Source organism: Pistacia vera, unplaced genomic scaffold (assembly GCF_008641045.1).
Source record: "Pistacia vera cultivar Batoury unplaced genomic scaffold, PisVer_v2 Contig30, whole genome shotgun sequence".
Lineage (NCBI taxonomy): Eukaryota > Viridiplantae > Streptophyta > Magnoliopsida > Sapindales > Anacardiaceae > Pistacia > Pistacia vera.
The window spans coordinates 693,261-712,161 of NW_022196113.1; the positions used below are offsets into that span (position 1 = coordinate 693,261).

General features: G+C 34.3%; 3 protein-coding genes across 7 annotated transcripts; all 3 read left to right on the plus strand.

The window, feature by feature from the left end:
* The first annotated feature begins 6,091 nt into the window (after window positions 1–6,091).
* LOC116135445 (pyrrolidone-carboxylate peptidase 1) lies at window positions 6,092–9,868 on the plus strand. Of its 2 annotated transcripts, none has more exons than XM_031421147.1 (5): window positions 6,092–6,245; window positions 7,305–7,635; window positions 8,359–8,463; window positions 8,720–8,767; window positions 9,475–9,868. In XM_031421147.1, exons 2-5 carry the CDS (start codon window positions 7,387–7,389, stop codon window positions 9,712–9,714), a joined length of 642 nt encoding a protein of 213 aa, XP_031277007.1. In that variant the 5' UTR covers window positions 6,092–6,245; window positions 7,305–7,386; the 3' UTR covers window positions 9,715–9,868. The 2 variants fall into 2 exon arrangements, with proteins under 2 accessions (XP_031277007.1, XP_031277008.1); XM_031421148.1 differs by having other exon boundaries at window positions 7,305–7,626.
* A 745-nt stretch (window positions 9,869–10,613) lies between these two features.
* Window positions 10,614–13,040, plus strand: LOC116135500 (putative pentatricopeptide repeat-containing protein At3g47840). The gene has a single exon (XM_031421216.1). It carries the CDS (start codon window positions 10,614–10,616, stop codon window positions 12,603–12,605), a length of 1,992 nt encoding a protein of 663 aa, XP_031277076.1. The 3' UTR covers window positions 12,606–13,040.
* LOC116135444 (probable polygalacturonase At1g80170) lies at window positions 12,794–16,816 on the plus strand. 4 transcript variants are annotated; one of them, XM_031421144.1, is made up of 10 exons: window positions 12,794–12,901; window positions 13,518–13,702; window positions 13,959–14,087; window positions 14,256–14,426; window positions 14,522–14,542; window positions 14,664–14,871; window positions 15,171–15,252; window positions 15,397–15,505; window positions 15,986–16,102; window positions 16,257–16,816. In XM_031421144.1, the coding sequence occupies exons 2-10, from the start codon at window positions 13,529–13,531 to the stop codon at window positions 16,596–16,598; spliced, it is 1,353 nt and encodes a 450-aa protein (XP_031277004.1). In that variant the 5' UTR covers window positions 12,794–12,901; window positions 13,518–13,528; the 3' UTR covers window positions 16,599–16,816. The 4 variants fall into 4 exon arrangements, with proteins under 4 accessions (XP_031277004.1, XP_031277006.1, XP_031277005.1 ...); XM_031421145.1 differs by having other exon boundaries at window positions 12,839–12,901; window positions 13,524–13,702; XM_031421146.1 differs by lacking the exon at window positions 14,522–14,542.
* Window positions 16,817–18,901: the final 2,085 nt, after the last annotated feature.

Below are 18,901 nucleotides of genomic sequence, written 5' to 3' on the forward strand. Positions count from 1 at the left end.
TAGTTGTTTTGTAAATTGTAACTTTGTAATTTGTAAATTAACTGTCAATTATTGCACTCTTTATTTCTCACAAAGTTTTTGTCCCAATGGGGTTTTTCTTGGTAAGATTTTTAACGAGGCAATAATTGTTGTAATTTCTTATTTCTTATTTTAGTTTTTGATAAATGAATAAATCTAATTTTTCTTATATTACAATTTAATTGTATTAAAATTGAATTAATATTTGAAATGTTAATTAAAAAAAATTAATTTAATTGAATTCATATTTGAAAAGTTAGCTAAAAAAATTACACAAAAGAAGAAAAAAATATAAAAAATTCCGAGCCGACCCGCATAAAAACCCGTCGAGTTAGGGTTGGTAGGCCGGGCTGGGCTAATCCTTTTGGCCAAAGAGGCGGGCCTAACCCGCCACGGATCTGACCGGGTGGGTTAATTTTCCACCTCTAATATTGATATGTTTGGTTTGAAGGAATAAATTGGTGAGTATGTCATATAGTTTACTGAATTGCCTTTCTTTTTTAATCTTATTATTATATTACAATATTATTATTTAGATTATTTTTTTAACTCTCTGTGTTTGAGAATTTAGCTAAAACACCCTCACAACAAAAGTTTGAAAATTAACAAAAACACCCTAACGGTCCAAGAGGACAACCGACCGTCGACCACCACCATCGACCGTTAGTCATTAGAACGACGTACGACTGACTGAATCTAGCTGGTTATGCGCCGATCTAGCCGGAAACGGCCAAATCTATCTAGCTATTAACGATGACCAAATTTTGGTCGAAAACGGTCACAACGGCGCATGATTGGCCAGATCTGGCTATTCATGCGTCATTCCGACGACGACAAAGGAAGTGGTCGACAGTCGTCGGAAGGTGGTTGGGATGTTCTGGGTAAATTGTTTTAAGAAAAAGGGTAATAATGTCCTAAAATTTGATTTGTTAGGGGTACAATCGTTCCAAAATTAAGATTAATTACCAAGTAATCTTAGAATACCTAAGAAAATACTGATATTCATATTATAACCTATATAACCAACATTAATTACTAATGGTTTTGGAGGATTACCAGAATCTTATATTACTTGATAATCAAACATGGTAATGTCAATAATATAAGATGACATTATTGGAGTTATTTGACATTCCCCTCAACCAATTAAACACGCCCTAATATGATATAAATATATTGGATTGTGGTTATTCGACAAAATGTATTAAAAATCCTCCTATAATTAAAAATAAAAACCCGAAAAATATCATTTCAAACCTGAATTAGTTATATATACTTACATTTTGTAGGAAGATTTTCTAAGCATAATCCTCAAAACCTCTCTTTTAAAACTTTTTATTGTATCTTGAATATGTAGGGATGCTATTTTTTATTTGAAATAGCAAGGTGTACCAAAATTAAATTGTTCAACTTCAAGATAGTAATAAAAAATGGGATTATGTTTTGGTACAACTAAAGCTTTCTATGCCTAGTTTTTATTGTTAATTTGTGAAGTTATTCAACATTAAAAACATATGTTTTAGGATCAATATGATTGCTTTAATTTTTATTTGTAAAAAATATTAAGTAAAAATAGTATCCTTACATATTCAAGATACATTAAATAATTTTTAGCTATATTGTGAAAAAGAGAATATAGAAGAGAGAGATGATTTGTAGTAATGAGAAGAGAGATTTTTTTATTTTTATTATATTTATATAAATTAATTATAGGAATATGTTAAAATATTCTTTCCACCTCCTCTCGTTTAATCTAAAAGACACATACTTTTATCCCTTATATTAAAGTCCCCTGTTAGTAAATTCGCGTTTTATACGCGAATTATACGCCCAACCGTATAATTCCCGTATAAAACGAGAATTCCCGTATTCTATAAGCACAGTCGAATTATACACGAATTATATGCCTTAGCCGTATAATTCGCGTATAATTCCCGTATAATTCAGCCGTATTTTTAAAAATAAAATTTTATTATTTACTGAGCCAAAACGACGTCGTTTTAGATGAAATTTAATCAAAACGATGTCGTTTTATGCTCAGTCTTTTAAGCGCGATATCAGTCTCTTTTTGACACCTTTTCTGCCCTTTTCTGCGCCCGCTTCTTTCTCTTTCTCTCTTTTGTCGTTTTAGATGAAATTTAATCAAAACGATGTCGTTTTATGCTCAGTCTTTTAAGCGCGATATCAGTCTCTTTTTGACACCTTTTCTGCCCTTTTCTGCGCCCGCTTCTTTCTCTTTCTCTCTTACGTCGTTTTAGATGAAATTTAATCAAAACGATGTCGTTTTATGCTCAGTCTTTTAAGCGCGATATCAGTCTCTTTTTGACACCTTTTCTGCCCTTTTCTGCGCCCGCTTCTTTCTCTTTCTCTCTTACGTCGTTTTAGATGAAATTTAATCAAAACGATGTCGTTTTATGCTCAGTCTTTTAAGCGCGATATCAGTCTCTTTTTGACACCTTTTCTGCCCTTTTCTGCGCCCGCTTCTTTCTCTTTCTCTCTTACGTCGTTTTAGATGAAATTTAATCAAAACGATGTCGTTTTATGCTCAGTCTTTTAAGCGCGATATCAGTCTCTTTTTGACACCTTTTCTGCCCTTTTCTGCGCCCGCTTCTTTCTCTTTCTCTCTTTTGGCCTCCTTTCTTTCTTTTGGCGCCCTCTTCTTTCTTCTTCTCTTTTTTTGTTCCCTCTTTCTCTTTTCTTCTCTTTTTTGGCGTCTCTACCAGTCTACCTCTCTTCCTCTTCAACTATTCTTCAACAAACACCACTTTTTGTCTTATCTTCTTCTTCTTCTTCAACTTAAAAAACAAATAAAATTATTTGTTTTATTTAATAATTGATCACTTCTATAATATTTGTAATAATAAACTAAAATATTATAATTAAAAAAATATAAATCATACACCTATAAAGAAAAATAGAGAATAATTAATTCAATGATCATAAAAAATACTAAAATCAGGATTAATATTACCGTATTTTTCAAAACGTATTATTGACAATATACCGTATTAAACCCGTATATACCCGTATCATATTTTTCCCGTATCCGAATTTTAAGGCCGAATTTTTATAAACGTATTTTTCACCGTTTGCCGTATCATTCCCGTAAAATTTCCGTACCGTTTTTTTACCGTACCCGTATTTACTAACTATGTATTAAACTAAACGAATGGTGAAGATAGGAATGAGATGAAATTGCTTATTTATAAAATTAATTTATGCTAAAATATTTTTCTTATTTATCAATGCAATCTCTTCTTTCGTTAATGGTAAAAAATCTAACTCCTCATCGATCGTACAAAATCTCCCTCCTCTCAATAATTATACAAAATTTCTCTCTCCCATATTCATTCTCTACAGTCTACACTCCAGATCTCTCTCTCAACATACACTCTCTTTTAACCTATAACTTTTTTTAAAAATGAAATATTAACTTTAAAAGTGAGTAAACAAACAAGTTCATGACTTGAAAGATATATAAAAATATTATACGATTAGAAAAACAAAAAAACTTTTGTTAAGTGAAATTTATTGTACTCATAATTAGAATTTTATAGATTTAACATGTTATATTTAAATAACAAGTCTAAATAAATGAGTCAAATAACACGTATAAATTTATCTCTTTTCATGTAATTAGGCATAGAAAGCTTTAGTTGTACTAGAACATATATCCTATTTTTGTTTTTTATTAATATCTTGTATTTTAACAATCTAATTAGGAAATATCTTGGTATTTCGATCTACTAGACTTGTTGATGTGTGGTAAATCTGGAAAGAATAGTTTCCAATCAGGAAAGGATAATTTCAACTTTGGCAAAGAGATATCATGCGATATGGACTCCTGAATCAAAGCCAAAGATCAAGTCGTTTTCCTGTTTTAATGATTATGTGTTTATTTTCAATTCGAACTTATAACATGTGTTATATAAACCCAACCCTAATATGTTTTGAGGGGATGGAAAAAGTATACAAAGAGAAAGACGATTAGGCTAAGAAAAAGACAAAACTCGAGAGGAAACTTAAGATAAATCTTTGTAATTCAAATCGCAAATACTCTCAATACATAACTTTGTGGTCTGTGTTTATTTACTGCACTCATATAATCGCATTAGTTCATTGTTGATCCATTAGAATCATGCAAGCTTCCGACATAATTCTAACGATATCAATGACATAACTCTCGTTATCACAACATCAAGACCTATTATCTCAAAATAAATAAAAAAGTTGCATCTTTATGGATTCTAGATACACTGAAAGAACAAAAGTTACCCTTTGATTGATATAAAACACAAAATAAAAGCTGAAAAACATAATCAACCACAAAGCCAAAACCAAATTTCATTGTTTGGGGTGTGGAGAAGGAATATGAGAGAGAGAGAGATTTTGTATAATTAATAAGAGGAAAAAGATTGTGTAGATAAATATGAAAGAGATTATTAATATAAATTAATTTAATGCGTATGTAATTTCACATCATTTCCATATTGACTATTCATTTTAATTTAATTTAATGGATACAAACTTTGCCAAAAATTGTGTGAAAAAAAGGGTTGCCCAACCCTTTCTTATATGAAAAATGTTACGGACACTGACGCTTTGCACCAAATTTTTACACCGAACAATGTGTCTATTGAATCAGACGAGTCACGTATCACATTAACAAATATTCCACAAATGAACGGTAGTCCATCAAATATGGACGACTGTCCATTGTTATTGGACGGCCGTTCATTTGAAATGAACTCTTGTCCATATTATATGGACGGCCGTCCATCTAGAATTGACGCTTGTTCATAGTTTAAACTAAAAAAATTTGGCCTAAATTATTTATGGACGCCTGTCCTCTTATGAGGACAACCGTTCCATCTTTTAATATTAACAAATTCTAAATTTTAAATTTATTTAATGCATTAATTGTGAATCCTAATTGAGTTAGTGCCTTATTTTTATGACACTTGTCCAATTACTTTGAATATAGACAAAAATTTAATGTCTTATTCTTATGACACTTGTCCAATTACTTTAAATATAGACAAGAATTTAATGAAGATAGGACATTTACAAACTCAAATGTTGTAAAATTTTTTAAATCAAACAATGGACAGACGTCCATCTAAAAGGGACGCATGTCCATATAATATATGGACAAACGTTCATAATTTTTGTTTTAATTTTTTTTTTTAAACAATGGACGAGCATCCATTCTAGGTCAACGCCCGTCTATAGTAAATGGACTCCCGTCCATATTATATGAACAAGAGTCCATTGTTATTTTCTCATGAACGGGTGTCCATTATAGGTGAACGACCCTTTAATGATCACGGACGCCTATTATTTTGCTTTTAATTTTTTTTGGATGGGCTAGTAAATGGACACTCGTCCATATAAGATGGATGGACGTCTATTATTTTTCTTTTAATTTTTTTTGAACGGGAATCCACAATAAATGAACACTCGTCCATATAATATAAACGGAAGTTCATTAAATATGGGTGAGAGTCCATAAATGTTGGACAACCGTTCATTCACGAAAGATTTCAATGTAGTCGTGTCTGACTGGTTACCATATCCTTCGAAATAAAAATTCAGTGTAAAATTTTGGTGTCCGTAATATTACGCTTCTTATATATATGTTAGCTACCCTAAAGCCTAAATGTGAATATTTACTATTTTTTTCTTATTTTTCTTACTCTCTTTAATTTATTTGTAAATTAGTAAATTACTAAAACTTATTTCATTTATTATTTCATTTCATAATAGTTCAGATTTAAACTTTAATATATTGTTTAAAAGAAAATAATACCATAGTGTGAACATTCATGTTAAGTTAAAAAAAAAAGAATGTTCAACCAATAGATAAGAACGAAATATTTAATTAGATTTAAGTGAATATTAAATTAATTTATAATATTATAAATTTACATTCTTAATGATATCATGGGACCATTTATTTAAGTTTCAAATGCTTTCGACCAATGGGATTACGCCACGTTTTGTCGTTAGCCACTATGATTCATATAACGACAAACCTCACCGCCAATGCTTTTGGCGGCGGGTATCTTGTATTTTTAATCGTCGAATTCTGACAGAAACGATGGTAGGTTTCGTTATTAACCATCCACCCAAGGGCATTTCCTTACAATTTTGTGTGTGAAAGCCAATAAGAGGAAGAGAGCAAAAGATTCTCACTCAGCCCAGTCGTCGCCGGCTTGGATATCCAGGTAATAATCTTCTTCAAACTCAACTTCTAACTGCTTTCAATTTAATTAACGGTCAAATCAAGCTGTTGTGTTTAGATGATGCTGAACTAACTTAAATTCAGTTATAATCCTTTTGATGTTTTCTTCAATTGTTTGATTTTATGTTGCTAAGCTGTTGTATATTTCTTCTTCATTTTCTTTTTATGGATTTTTTTTTTAATTGTGATGGATATAATTTTCAGGGTGTAGCATATGATTAATGTTAAAAAAAAAGAAAGATTTTACTACTAGGTGAAGGGGTGGTGGATGAGTTGTTATAGGTCTGAAATTGCATCTATTTTACCATTCATAACTTTAATTGCAAAGCTTTTTCCTGTTTTTAGAAATTCAAAGTGGCATATGTGGGAGAATTCTCTTATGATATGGCTATGGTTTAAGTTAGTGCAATTGTTTGAGTGGGAGGCGTGGTTTGTGTTATGAGTATATGGTGAGCGTGGCATGTGGAGTGAATGTCTAATTCTTTTTAAAACTGGAATGAAGCTACATCCAGATATTCCATTGTTCTGAGTTATTGGCCCCCTGTTTACATGGCAAACAGAAAAAAAGGATCTAGTATGAAGAAAAATAATAAGCTCCATTTGAATGCATATTTGAGCATTGAATTCCTTTCCCTTATAACATGAGAGTGAATGGTATAAATGCTGATTTTTTTTTTCATGGAAAAATTAAAAAGGATTGAAGTCGCTCCTCTGTTTTAACCCAAGTTCTTCAAGCACTCTTCCTAGTTATTGTATATAAGCAATCCATTTTTATGTATTTATTTTTTTGGTTGGGGAAGGGGAAGGGGCAATTGTTAGGTACTAAGAAGTGAATCTTGGGCTATTATGGGTGATCCTCATTGGAAATGTAGTAGGTTAGGACTGTGTTGAGGCTCAGTGTTGGAAGTTATGCATTCGGCAGTCTTGTTATTGATGCAAAATGTGGTCAAATAAAAGTATACCTGCATACTGGGCTATTATGTGTATTATATAAGAAAACTAATCATAGTTCTTTCTTGCTTGTTTTTGTTGTTTCCAAAAGGTTGGGGGGTTGGTCCAGTGACAGGATTTACTGACAGCATCCATCAAAAATTGGGAACTGCATACTAGTCCAGAGTGAGGAGATGGGATCTGAAGCACCGAATGCTGTAACTATTCATGTAACTGGATTTAAGAAGTTTCAAGGAGTTGCTGAAAATCCTACAGAGATCATAGTTAATAACCTAAAGGGTTTTGTTGAAAGAAGAGGATTGCCTGCTGGCATTACTTTAGGGAGTTGCACTGTTCTTGAGACTGCTGGTGAAGGTGCACTTCCAGTGCTTTACAAGATCTTTGAATCAGGGATCCCATCTCACAATGAACAAGTATTATGGGTTAGCTTCTTCATGCAACTTTAAATGGTTTTGAAAATCACTAATATTTTGAAATTTATGGTTGATGTGATAAAAAGAAACTTGTGCAAATTAGAAACTTATGCAAATTTACCTTGCAGAATTAAATGGTTTCCTAAGAGCATCTGTCCTGGATTCCTGGGGCCTATGAACTGGTTACAATAATTCAATGAGGCAAAGTTGTAGCAGTTTTAACTTGGCAGCTCCAAAAAAATTAATTATTCATGAGAGTTCTCAGGATGCCTTCAGCGATATGTTAGATATGAGGCTGACCTGAAAATTTCAAATTGAATCGGACATGAAAAATCTGATGAAATTTGTCTTTTTTCATGCATACTTTGATTATTTTACTCAATAGTATCTCCTAATTTTTTATTTTCCAATTTTCTTCTCTATTTCCGTTGCATTTGATCTTGAACTGTTGTGAGTTGTCTGTCTACTTCATGTTTGCTACATTAGCTACTTGTGTGGTGTGAGATTTGACATTAAAGTAATTGAATTTTTAGGCATAAGATGAAATTTATAACCATTGCTTAGCTTTCTCTTAATATTTACCCTTGGTTCTTTAATAGTTAATCGGAAATGGAGGTTTAGTTTGTCTTAAACACAGGAAATTGATATATAAGAAGGGATGCTGCTGATAGTGTGTAGTTTTTTTGGGTTAAGCATTGGTGATCTAAGAGATTCAATTTTATCGTTTTTCAGCTTCATTTTGGGGTGAATGGTGGGGCTTCAAAGTTTGCCATTGAGCAGCAGGCAGTAAATGAAGCCAGTTTCTGTTGTCCAGATGAACTAGGATGGCAACCTAAGGTAAATTTGCTTCCTCCTTTCATCTAAAGAGCTTTTCTCCTCTACCCTTTTATCAAGGTCTCTCCTTTTTAGAGTTGCAATTATGATTTAGTAGCCTTGCAAATCTATAACATAAAGTCTTTTTTGGTTAGTTTATTTCTGTAAATTCAAACATGTGAAAACCCTCCATTGTAAAAGAGATAAATACACTCCTGGGTGTTGCTGATTAAACTACCTTAAAATCTACTATACTGATTTCGCTTGGGCTGTTTTTCAGCAAGTTCCAATAGTCCCTGAAGATGGAGGAATCTCCCGGACAAGAGAGGTAATTTAAGCAACACCTTTCATCCTTAAACACTTGTACATATCCCCCAACACCATCGTTTCTTGTGAGACATTAGAAAATGGGTATTGCCAAAATATATTCAACAGCATTTTCATAAAGTTTTTGTTGGATTATACTATAAATCAGCAAATTCACTTGATCACTATTGCTCTCCCAGGTACCATTTCTATTTTTTAACCATTTAATTTTATTTTCAGTATTTTAACAAATAATTAGATTGAGGGTTTAGTGTTTAACTTTATCTTTTACCATTGCCTTTATGCAATTGTTTAAACATTTGAATTTAGAGAAGCACAATGATACAAAATGCCATTCGTTACTATAGATGTATTTTTAATTATGATGTAGTCTAATAAACTAAGAATATGCTTTTTAAACGAAGAGGGAGTAGGATGAACTTACATGTAAAAGTGGAGATAGAAAATGTAGCTGCACTAGTTGGGCTGGATTTAATCTAAAGTCTCAAATGTGAAAACTTTACAGTAATTGACTTGGCCTTTGGATACCATGAATAATTTGTCTTTATAAATCTTGTGAGTTTAATCAACACAATAATCATTGTACTTGCTTAACATTATACTCACCGTTTGGACACATTGTAGCATCTGTTTGCTCTGCATAGCCATCCATCATGTCTATCTCTTTTCCAATGCGTATGTTAACATTTTCATCTTTGGTTCTTGAAGACTACTTGCTCCACTGGGGCAATCCTGAAGTTCTTGAAGAAGGGGGGCTATGATGTCGCTATATCAAATGATGCAGGTCGTTTTGTATGCAATTATGTCTACTATCACTCTCTTCGGTTCGCCGAGCAGAATTGCCACAAATCTCTATTTGTACATGTTCCTCTCTTCTCAAAAATTGATGAAGAAACCCAAATGCAATTTGCAGCTTCCCTTCTGGAGGCTATTGCATCAACATGTTAATATTGTTGATCTGTATGAGTATTTGAATGTCCATGCCTGTCAGTCATCTGCTGCTGCATTTATGTTACCATATCAATAAAATTATAAAATAAATATTCCTTAAGACCTCTGCACTGCTGCTTGGTTTTATAAGGAACTGATTGACCTACTGTCATCGCAATTTAGCCTGTTTATTATTTTTCTTGCTGTTTCTCTTAGTTACGTTTTTTTCTATGGAATATCGGAAGGATGAAACTGCCAAAATTTGACCATAGGGTTCTGTCTAATTAAAATAATAATAATAATAATAATAAAAAAAAAAACTACTTTCAGGTGGATGAGAATATTTTGTGGGACTGCGGCAAGTCTTCTTGAAATTTAACGCAATGTGTTTTCTGCACGCAAGAGCAAGAGGATTGTGTGTAGTGTGTACCCACCACGAACCATTCAGGGGTTGAATTATATTATCATGATGGGCCCTGGATGCAACAAACTCTAGAAGGCCGGTCCTCCTATTGTTGCCTTAGCGCAAAAGATTGAGGAATCAATGCTACTTCTGTTTCAGTGCGGATGACATAAAAAAAAGGGGAAAAGTACAAGAAGTTTCAGTTTCACTATTATATTGGAAAGTTTTAAGGTAAGTTCACTGTCAATTGAAGGAGAAAATTGCAAATAAGAGAGAATTGTCAATGGGTTGGTGGACTGGGGAGTAGCTATGGATTCAGTGGTACCCATTTTGTGTGACGGTCTAACATATTTGGTCTTGAATACTAAGAGTACGTCTGCAGAAGCCACCATTGGAACAATTTCCTTGTCTCTTTTGGTTGAGAAGAAAGAAAAATAAAAAATAAAAAGTTCCGTACCCTTTAAAAGCCGATGGTATACCTAGTTAGTAATCTGTGAAATTCACCCCAAAACTAATGCTAAGCAATAAATTAATCCGCACTATAACATCCTTAACACCAAAGGGTAGAACTATTGTTTCCCGAACCTCACCTTTGTTATTAGATTCGTATTGTGAGCCCGATCCTCAACTGTATACGTACTACAAAAACCAAGAAATTGATGGTTTAATAAAATCTGGTGAGTTGAGCTCTGCCCAGAAACTGTTCGATGAAATGCGTATTGGTGATGTTGTTACTTACAACTTGCTAATATCGGGGCATGGTAAATATGGGAACCCGAAACAGGCTCTTTTTCTTTATAATGAAATGGTTTCACATGGAATAAAAGAAAGTGCCTCCACATTTTCTTCTGTTACAAGTATTTGTAGCAATTTCGGGTTCTACGAAGAAGGAATGCAAGTTCATTGTAGACTGGTTTCTCTTGGATTTGAAAGGAATTTATATATTGGCAGTGCACTTATTGATCTTTATATGCGCATGGGATTCGATGATAAAGCTTTGAGATTGTTTGATGAATTGCCTGAAAGAAACTTAGCGACGTGGAATTTGATGTTACGATGGTTTTGTGAAGTGAATCGGTCAGATGAGCTGTTAAGATTATATGGTGAAATGAAATTTATTGGTGTGGGGCCAAATCAGCTGAGTTTTTGTTATGTGATTCGTGGGTGTAGTAATAAGAGGTTTCTTAGTGAAGGGAGGCAACTACATTGTGATATGATTAAGCTTGGTTGGGTGGATATGAGTACTTTTGTTGCCAATTCCTTGGTAGATTTTTATTCTGCTTGTGGGTGTTTGACAGATGCGAGAAAATCATTTGAGGTTATTTCGGCGGGTGACGTTATTTCATGGAATTCAATTGTTTCAGTTTTTGCTGATCATGGTTTAGTATTTGATGCTGTTGAATTGTTTTCTAGGATGCAATTTTGGAGGAAGAGGCCATCAATACGTTCATTCATCGGGTTCTTGAATTTAGCTAGTGGGACTGGGAATATTGATTTTGGGAAACAGATTCATTGTTATATTTTGAAAATGGGTTTTGATCACAGGAGCGTCCATATTCAATCTGCTTTGATTGATATGTATGGGAAGTGCAATGACATTGGGAGTTCAGTGGCTATATTTGAGGCTGTTCCTGAGCGAACTTTGGAGTGTTGTAACTCATTAATGACTTCTTTTTTACACTGTGGAATCATTTTGGATGCAATTGAGATGTTTGGTTTGATGGTCGATGAAGGAGTTGGATTTGATGAGGTTAGTTTGTCCACGACACTGAAAGCCCTATCAGTATCTGCTTGGGCAAACATGAGTAGCTGCAGATTGCTGCACTGTGTTGCAATAAAGGCTGGTTTTGAATATGAAACTGCTGTATCATGTTCTTTAATAGATGCATATTCAAGATGCGGTCATGTTGAACTTTCTCAACAAGTTTTTGACAAAATTCCATCGCCAAATGTTGTCTGTTTCACGTCAATTATTAATGGATATGCTCGGAATGGAATGGGAAGAGAATGCCTTGACATGCTGGAAGCAATGATTCAAAAGGGTGTGACTCCTGATGAAGTAACCTTTCTGTGTGTGCTCTCAGGATGCAATCATTCAGGGATGGTAAAAGAAGGACGCATGGTGTTTAACTCAATGAGATCTATTTATGGCATCGAACCAGAGCGGCGGCATTATTCATGCATGATAGATCTGTTAGGCCGTGCAGGTCTGCTAAATGAAGCTGAAGAGTTGCTGCTGCAGACACCAGGAAAGGGCGATTGTGTAATATGGAGTTCATTGCTGCGTAGTTGTAGGGTTCACGGCAATGAAATTGTGGGAAGAAGAATAGCAAAAAACTTGATGGAGCTTGAGCCGAAGGATTTTGCTGTTTATTTGCAAGTGTCGAACTTTTATTCAGAAATAGGGGAATTTGAATTGTCAATGCAAATTAGAGAGGTTGCTGTGGCAAGAAAAGTGACGTGGGACATCGGTCATAGTTTAATTGAAGTAAACAATTTCCATTAGTATTCCATACTATACCGATCAAAGAAATTCATGGCTAGCCCTGTAGCCCAAGACTTGTATATGGTGTTTCAGATTTGTTTTCAAGAAGTTGTATTATGTACCTCAAACATTAGCTGGCGATATGAACTTGCAGGATATGGTATCCGCGGCGAAACCAAGCACTAAGCACCTCATCTTCCATCTCAGGAGACTGCCCTGTCACATAGAAGAAGTTTTAATCATTTAAACGAAGGCTGGGAACAAGCTGAGCCGTGTCTGTGAAGTTTACTTCTCCTGCACTGGACTAGAATGGAAAGGTTTATTAATTTTCCTTGAAGCCTTGGCCTTAGCATGCATGTAGTGGACAAAGAGGATCTGCTTTTCTGTTGTTCCGTTTGGTCTAACTAATCTATTGAACTTTTCTTCTATATTTAAATGAAAATTGATTGCATTGCTGGATACTAGCACTGGAAACACAAATAATATATATATATATATATTTTTTTTTTTTACAATTAAAGAACTCAGATTGTCTAGAAAAAATTCCTTCACAATACTTCTTTTATCCATTTTATCTGACCGGGGGAGACAGCAAAAGCCAGACACAGCCCATGAACACTTTTGACTGGTGAAATATTTGTGCACTGGTTGAAGAGTAAAGCAAAGAAATACAAAAAAAAAAAAATTTCCCTTGTACTTTAAGTGTAGGCATGTACAAATTGCAGCACCTTCATCTACTTTTAAGCAAAGCCATATAGCCCACAAATCCCTTAATTTTCAAAACTAATGTGCACTTATAAATTAAAATCCAATATGTCCATTAGATTTGTACAAATCAACCAAATCTTGCGGAAAAACAAGAACAGAAGAAAAAAAACATGGATAAATTCTTCATGGTTTCCATTTTTGGTTTACTAATAGCAGCCCATGCAGCTGCAGGAAACATGGTACTTGACAATATTGCCGTGCCTGGGGAGCTTGAGAACCTGGACATTGAAGAAGACGATGAGGTGGAACTTGTTGATATGCCATCATGGACAAGTGACCGCGGTAGCAAGGTTCTTGTAAATGTGGATAGCTTTGGAGCTGTTGGAGATGGAGTGGCTGATGACACCCAGGTGCATGCTTGTGTTTTTAAATTAAATCTTAAAAAACATGTTTTGCACTTGAATAAATTACAAGTTGACATGATATAAAAGGTTGATTTATTCTGAACATAAATGTGTCAGAAAAGCAGTGGTTCTGATTTCATAGCTTTAACTGTCGGCATTGTTTTCTTCTTGTTATTCTTCATCAACTACAGTTTGCTCTTATGCTCTTTCTTCTATTGTAAGTTAGCATTTGATCTTCTACAATGTTATTTATTATCATCAGGCCTTCAAAAATGCGTGGAACACAGCCTGCTCCACACGACAGTCAGTTTTCTTGGTTCCTCCAGGACGCCGTTATTTAATTAATGCAACAAGATTTCAGGGGCCATGTGCTGATAGTTTGGTCATTCAGGTATTCTTCAATATCTATCAAATCAAGCATATATATATTTATTTAACATATTAAGTATCTGCAGTACAAATTTTCATCAACACTATCATTCAATACTAATATCCTTATTGATGATGATTGTATAGCATCAGCATTACTACCTCTAACGTTATTATTTTTGCTATACAGATTGATGGAACAATAGTCGCCCCAGATGAGCCTAAAAACTGGGATCCAAATCTCTCACGACTCTGGCTTGATTTCTCAAAGCTGAAAGGGGTCCTTTTCCAGGGGGGTGGAGTCATTGATGGCTCGGGCAGTCAATGGTGGGCTGCGTCTTGCAAAAAGAACAAGTCAAATGTAATTGTTCTGCATTTACTCTATATATCTTCCATTCTGTTCTTCAACCAAAAGATAAAGTTTAACATGTATTGTCCCATCTTCCTTGTTTACAGCCTTGCAGAGGGGCACCAACAGTAAGGATCTCTCCTTCATTGTTTTATTTTTGCTTTAAAACAATACATAAAAAAAGCACGTCGGACTAGAACTACCACGTCATATATGGTGAGTGAGATTTAATATAAGAGTTTGCTGCAGGCATTGACTATAGATTCGAGCTCAGCTGTAAGCGTAAAAGGCCTTACTATTCAGAACAGCCAACAGATGAATTTTGTCATTTCCCGGTGTCAATCTGTGAGAATATCTGAAGTACTAGTCTCAGCTCCTGGAGACAGTCCAAACACTGATGGAATCCATATCTCAGATTCCACTAATGTTATACTCCAAGACTGCAAAATTGGAACAGGTTAGAACACTCTTCTTATCTCATTTTGCAAATGATGATAACTAAAATGGCTATAGAAGACAAATGATGGTTAAGGTTTACTAGTTTTAGTCATCAAAAGGGCCAAAAGAGCACATCATGTTGGGAAAAATATCCAAAGGACAGCTGAAATGGTGCCTTCTATACAAATCATGCACACAATTCTTACACATATAACAAATCTTTGTAAATAAAAGGTGCACCAAGGTCTTCCCATTGATATCATGCTGAAGCATTCTGACAGGTTGTTCTTTCATGGTGATTCTTTGTGTTACATTCAGGTGATGATTGCATTTCAATTGTCAATGGTAGCTCTGCTATCAAAATGAAGAGAATTTATTGTGGACCAGGACATGGAGTCAGGTATGTGTAGTTTGATATTCCATTTGTTAAAGATACACGGGCAGAATTTAATCAGTATTCTGTCCCTCAGCATAGAAAGCTGAAACTCAAATTTTATCTCTATTTTTTCTTTTCTTAATTTTTCTGTGAAATTCTACTTCTTAGTATTGGAAGCCTTGGGAAGGACAACTCGACAGGCATAGTCACAAAAGTGGTCTTGGATACAGCATTCCTTAGGGAAACTACTAATGGCCTCAGGATTAAGACTTGGCAGGTAATATATTTTTTTATCACAATGAGCAAATGATCAACATCAGTATGATGTATTACGACATTACCAAATTACCTACTTTGGAAGAGATAATAGAATAAGATCAAATGGGACTTCAACTGTCTAAACCTGAAAAGAGACTGTTTTCTACATCATGTCCATCTAAGTGACTTAGTAACTCTTTTGAGTGAGTGGTAATGATGGTGTTTGAATGTTGTTTCAAGTTCAAATTTGAAGGTTGTTTATTATTTTATTTTTAAATTCTATTGCAAAAAGTTGTTGTTTGTTATTATGCCTTAGAGATGCAAAAGAGCCCTTTCGTTGCTCTATGCACCTTTTTTTTTGTCGGAATTCAATCGTTGTAGATAGAACACAGTTCATAGGGTTACATGTCAAAAATATAAAACTCATCTTAACTGCTATTAAGGTAATTTTCTCTTTGAAACTGGCATAAATCACTTTCTTTATGGTTCTATGCTCCAGGGAGGTTCGGGTTATGTTCATGGGGTACGTTTTGAAAATGTCAGGATGGAAGATGTAGCAAATCCCATAATTATTGATCAGTTCTACTGTGATTCCCCAACAGCCTGTCAGAATCAGGTACTTTCTCCAGTTTCCCTTTTATCACCTCTAAAAGCCACTTAGTGGTAATAGAAACAAGGGAGTCTCAACTCAGCAAACTTGTGATAACCATCTTAGTCATCCAATCAGAATCCTGAAAATTGTGAACTCTTGTTTTTTCTTGATTTTCCAGACATCAGCTGTGAAAATAAGTGAGATCATGTACCGGAACATTACTGGGACTACAAAGAGCTCGAAAGCGATGAAATTCGCCTGTAGTGACACTGTCCCCTGCAGCAGCATAGTCTTGAGCAATGTCAACTTAGAGAAGAAGGATGGAACAGTTGAGACCTACTGCAATTCTGCCCAAGGTTTCGGGTATGGCTTTGTGCATCCTTCGGCAGACTGCCTAAGTTCCCAGGACAACAAAGATGCTGAGCTAGCAGAACCCATAACAGATGACATTAGTTCCGAGGACAAATATGCCGAGCTAGCAGAAGTCATAACAGACGATATCATTCACACTGAGCTCTGAGGCTTCTATTCCTATAGACACTGAAATAATTATGTGATAGAATATTAATTTGGTACGTGGACAGTAGATAATACTAGGATAGGTTGAGGTGGATTGAGGTGACCAAGTAAACATTTTATGGGAAGTTACGGATGTTATATAGTTATATACAGAAACTGCACTAATACTGTTGATACACAGAAAACATAAGGCAATTGTAAGATGCAGTTAAATATTAAAGAAACAAAAAAAAAAAAAAAAAAAAATTTTATATTTTATATTTCACTGTTTCACTTCTTAACAATTATGTGCAAACATTGTAGTCTTTTCAATAGAGCTCAACTGTGTAACAATGGCTAACGAAGCAAATAATCAACTGGGTTGGAAATGGAGCCAGGCTGTGGTAGAGATCATTTATTTATTTATATTAACTTATGATCTTAGAAGATCAATTTGCATGGGACAATGAAATGTAGACAATTAGGGACCACTCAGGCAAACAAAAGAGGCAAGTCCATAGATAATACTTGATTAATTAACCTAATCCCAGAACCAACTGATTAATTAATTTAAAAAAAAAAAGGGTTTGTTGTTATCTGTTAAGAAGAATCCCCGTTCCTGACTCATCGGTCAACTTTTTTGTTAAACTTGGTTCCCTCTTACTCATAGTTAACTGACAATTTACTGATCTTTCTACATTACACGACACATTTTATGTTTGATTATATAGATTATCAGATACCTATAAACTTTTAAGATTAATAAAACAACAACAACAACAATGAATTGTTTTTTGTGTTGTCATCTTTTAATTGATTTCAAGTTTGTAATGCAGTCAAGAAAACATCCCTTCAAAATTGGGAATATAAATATACACACCAGTTGATTTGATCAATAAAATTAACTAATCCAGACGCCAACTCATCTATACTTTTTACCAGATTCAATTGGAAGAATTGAGAGAGACAAAAATCCCTCCCCCCAAAAAAAAAAAAATTCTGAGAGGCCAGCAAGGATTCTCAGTTTGTAACAAGTAGTTGTCTCTTCTAACTTAATTTTGTCGCAGGTTCATTTTAATGGCATAATGGGATTGACAGTTATAATAAATAGCTCTTAAAACCGGTTGGAACATGAATGGTTTTAATTTTATATTAGAGTAAACGACTTTTTCCCACCCAGGTTTGCCTTAATGACACTTTCCTATTCAAAAAATTTCAAAATATTACTTTTTCACCCAAGGTTAATATTCCGTTATTACCCAAAGCTGATTCCAACCGATTTCGACGGCTACAATTCTCTCCGTCACCACCTTGGTCTCTTCTGTACGAAACCCCTCTTATTCTGACACCTGATTTCTGACCGATTGTCGACCACCGCAAAGTTAGGGTTTTCTGTTCTTATAAGTTGATTTCCAACTAATTCCGGCATAGAATATTCAATCGGTCAACTATCATTCAATCCACCAGCCTCCACTCTACAAAATCCTCTCTTAAGTTGGCTCTTGGCAACTTGTCGAACGTCAGCTGAGAAATTGAAGTGTATTTTAGGTATTAATGAAATGTAAACTTTGGGTGGGAGAATGGTATTTTAAAACCGTTTGGGTGGAAAAGTGTCACTAAGACAAACGCTGGGTGGGAAAAAGTCGTTTACTCTTTATATTATATTTTGCATTTTCAAAGATTGTTACATTTTGGAAATGCATAGAAACTGACAATTGTTTGGAGCTGGTTTTGTTTGGGAGGATGGATGCAATGTATGATTAAAAATGACAATGAAATTATCTTCTATCAATTAATACAAAATTTGTCAATTAGTTACTGTGCCTCATTAAATACAAATAAATTCCACTGTGGAGTTGTACATTATGTTAGGGTTAGGGTCCCATTCCCATAAAGTCATCAAGAAAAGAACATTCCAACTTTCAAAAATAAATCTCGTAGATCAAACACCTCTCAAATTAGACACAAGTTGGATTTGATTTTGTATTTATTTAGGTAGAAATTGAGATACATGATGGGACAATACTGCCTTCAAAAAACCATGTGCGATCAGTAATGGTGATTGAGAAATCCTTTATTGCATGAAATGCCAAGGGAAGAAGGAAAGGAAGAACAGAGAAAAGTGCACGAGATGTTGCATTCTTGTCCCCTTAATTTTTAAATGATAAAAATAATGAAGCAAATCTTAGGGTTTGAAATCAATGATCCGTGACATTGGTAAGCTTGAGTAGGCCATGAATTAAGGGTGTTTCTTGTAGTAGAAACAAAAGTAGTGGCGACAAAAGCAGATTTGTCTTCCTAAATTTAAGAATCCAAAATGAAGAA